Source organism: Aspergillus viridinutans (genome assembly GCF_018404265.1).
Source record: "Aspergillus viridinutans IFM 47045 DNA, scaffold_31, whole genome shotgun sequence".
Classification (NCBI taxonomy): domain Eukaryota; kingdom Fungi; phylum Ascomycota; class Eurotiomycetes; order Eurotiales; family Aspergillaceae; genus Aspergillus; species Aspergillus viridinutans.
Genome location: NW_025091247.1, coordinates 196 through 2,790, shown reverse-complemented (window position 1 = coordinate 2,790; position 2,595 = coordinate 196). Strand labels below are relative to the sequence as shown.

Genomic DNA, 2,595 nt, shown 5'->3' with positions numbered 1-2,595 from the left:
GAGAATTACCTGATTTGGTTCAATGACCGGCCGGGGAAAAGTCCAAACAGCTTCGGGGTTAATGTTGTTGTCAATACTAGAGAAGCGCTCACAGCGTTGACGTATTAACTAAGTGCAATTTAAATCACTTGATCTTGTACGTCGTTGCTGAGATGATTGGTGGTAATAATGTACAAGGTGGCCGGAACTGGTAAGGTAGGTTCAAGAAAAATGGACTCATATATATTTGTCACTTCAGGGTCCATCTATCTCTAAACTTTATGACACTTTGGATCTCCATTGTAACAGATATCTGAGTATGTTGTTCCTCAGTCAATCCCCCATCGGGTTGAAAACTTGATTGTAGAATAGGGTCTGTGGATGATTTACCAGCGCGCTGTGGCAGATTGTCCTCTAAACGGCCTCAGAATAGCAGAAGGTCCAGCAGAAGGAGAGGGGCATCTGGCTGATGGCTCTTCAGGTGCTTGGAACCTGTCAATGGTCCGCGGCACGTCGGAAAGAGCCGTCTGACAAATGATGAGCATAAGGGGAATATTCTGGCGGAGTGGCTTCAAGATCTGGCGAGCTGCCTTGATGGCCGGTACTGAGTAGCCCCCGATCCCCATGAAATCGTCATCACGCCGAGTACGCCGTTCGTCAGGCAATTGAAGCAGTTCCCGCCAGATCTTCGCAATGATCTTCTCTGTCGGTGTCTCAGGCAGTTCGCCTTGACCTGGAGTGATGGACACGGCTAGGGTTTGCAGTGCGATGCGATCTACTTTCATGCTGGCCGATTGAGGCAGCTCAGGGACTAAAATTATGTTGGTTGGGCGCACATAGGAAGGCAGCAGTGGACACAATGCCTGGAGCAGGGCGCCAAGGTCAACATCATCAGGGGTCATGAAGGCAACAATGCGCAATTGGTCCGCGACAATGACAGCAGTGTTGGAAATGGCCTTGTCTGCCTGCCTGACCGCTTTTTCAACTTCCGCTAGTTCTATGCGGAAACCGCGGATGGTGGTCCATGTGACTTATGCATGCGGTTGTTCCATCTTCGTTCCATCGCCCCAAATCACCCATGCAATACATGATCTTCTCCTGCTCGGTGCGGAAGGGATTGGGCATGAAGGCTTTCCGGGCCGGGGTCGCGCTCCTATTCCAATACCCATCGGCCATCTGCTCGCTGGAAATGTCAATGTGGCCAAGCACCCCCAACCGGCACCGGGCATTGGTGGTGGTCCAAAATGTAAACGTCGACATGCGGCAGCCGGCGTCCAATAGTCACTTTGTCGCCCTGCTGTAGCTGGATGGGGGTGGAAAAGGGTCCGCACTAGATGTGTCTGTCAGTTCATCATTGCCACAGACAACATCCATACCCGTACCTCACTCGGGCTATAAATGAACAGCTGCTTATGTGCCCATGCGTCCGCCAGCGCCTGGGGGATGGACACTCCCCCCAGGACGAGCGTTCTCAGCTCCAGGACGACGTCGGGGGAACAGGCGGCTATAAACGACGGAGTAGTCATAATTGTATGTACATCATGCAAGTGGTCAAATGGATCCTCCAGATCCCTGAGCACCAAGGTGGCGCCATGGAGGAGATATCTGGATATTTCTACAGCCGCAAGGTCGAACCCTATTGCGCTGACCTGGGCAATACAGCGGCCAGGTCCCAAGCTGAGTCGAGCCATCTCAGCCATACTCATGAGGAGCAATGAGAGATTGTGCAAAGGGATGCCTAGACTGTTAACTGTCAGTTCACAAGCACAGTCGAACAGGAGAGAACGGGGAGGCGGGGTTACCATTTAGTACTCCTGTGCTTCCCGATGTGAAGACAAGGTAGACCACGTCGGTAGGTTTACTAGTCGTTTGCAACGGCGTAGCGGGAGACATCGAACAGAAGGCACAGCCGAAGACAAATTTCAGCCAGTTTCCAGCTGCAGGGTGAGGCTGAATGAAGTCACATCTTCCTGCTGTACTTTCCACAGAGTTGGCAGCATCTCGCACGCCCCTGCCAATGAGGAGAGATCATGTTCCACAGCCACAATACTTTGGAAGATTCCCTCAATTTGGTCGGCACTCAGATGCCCTATAGCGTCCGCCGCGGACCATTAGCACTCTTGCATCTGCAAAAAGCAACGATCGGTATCGGAGAGTAGCAAGTAGCTCTTGCAGGGACTGTCCGTCGTGGAAGTGTAGTGGGAAGGGACAGGTATTGACCAAGTGTCCAATCGCGCGCTCAACCACTGGCATGCCTGGATTGCACCCTGAAAACACTGCACCGAAACTATCGATGGAATGAGGCAACGGGGTTCAATAATCATCTCTCTGACGCTCGCCCCAACGAAGGATTTGGAAGGTTTGAGAGCAGTAATGGAAACAAGAGGGAAATGAGACAAGTAACCATGCCGCTAGGCACTAACCATACCCCTAAGCTAATTGGTTACTTTACCCCTTCACTAGGCTTGATCAGATTCTCCAGATTCCTCCAGGATCTGTTAGTCCCCCATCCACCCCTGCTGCTGCCAATCTTTGGGGACCGTATAATTGGCATCCGTCGTACTTCATGGACCTAGAGTAGCTAGCTGGTTGAGATTGCGGGTGCTTGAGCCCTTA

General features: G+C 51.9%; 1 protein-coding gene across 1 annotated transcript; it reads right to left on the bottom strand.

Moving 5' to 3' along the window:
* Positions 1-365: 365 nt before the first annotated feature.
* On the bottom strand, positions 366-1,685 carry Aspvir_005999 (uncharacterized protein; the record flags this gene model as incomplete). The annotated part of the gene is made up of 4 exons (XM_043275182.1): positions 366-1,009; positions 1,056-1,155; positions 1,202-1,309; positions 1,362-1,685. The coding sequence occupies 4 exons, from the start codon at positions 1,683-1,685 to the stop codon at positions 366-368; spliced, it is 1,176 nt and encodes a 391-aa protein (XP_043131117.1).
* Between the last annotated feature and the right edge of the window lie 910 nt (positions 1,686-2,595).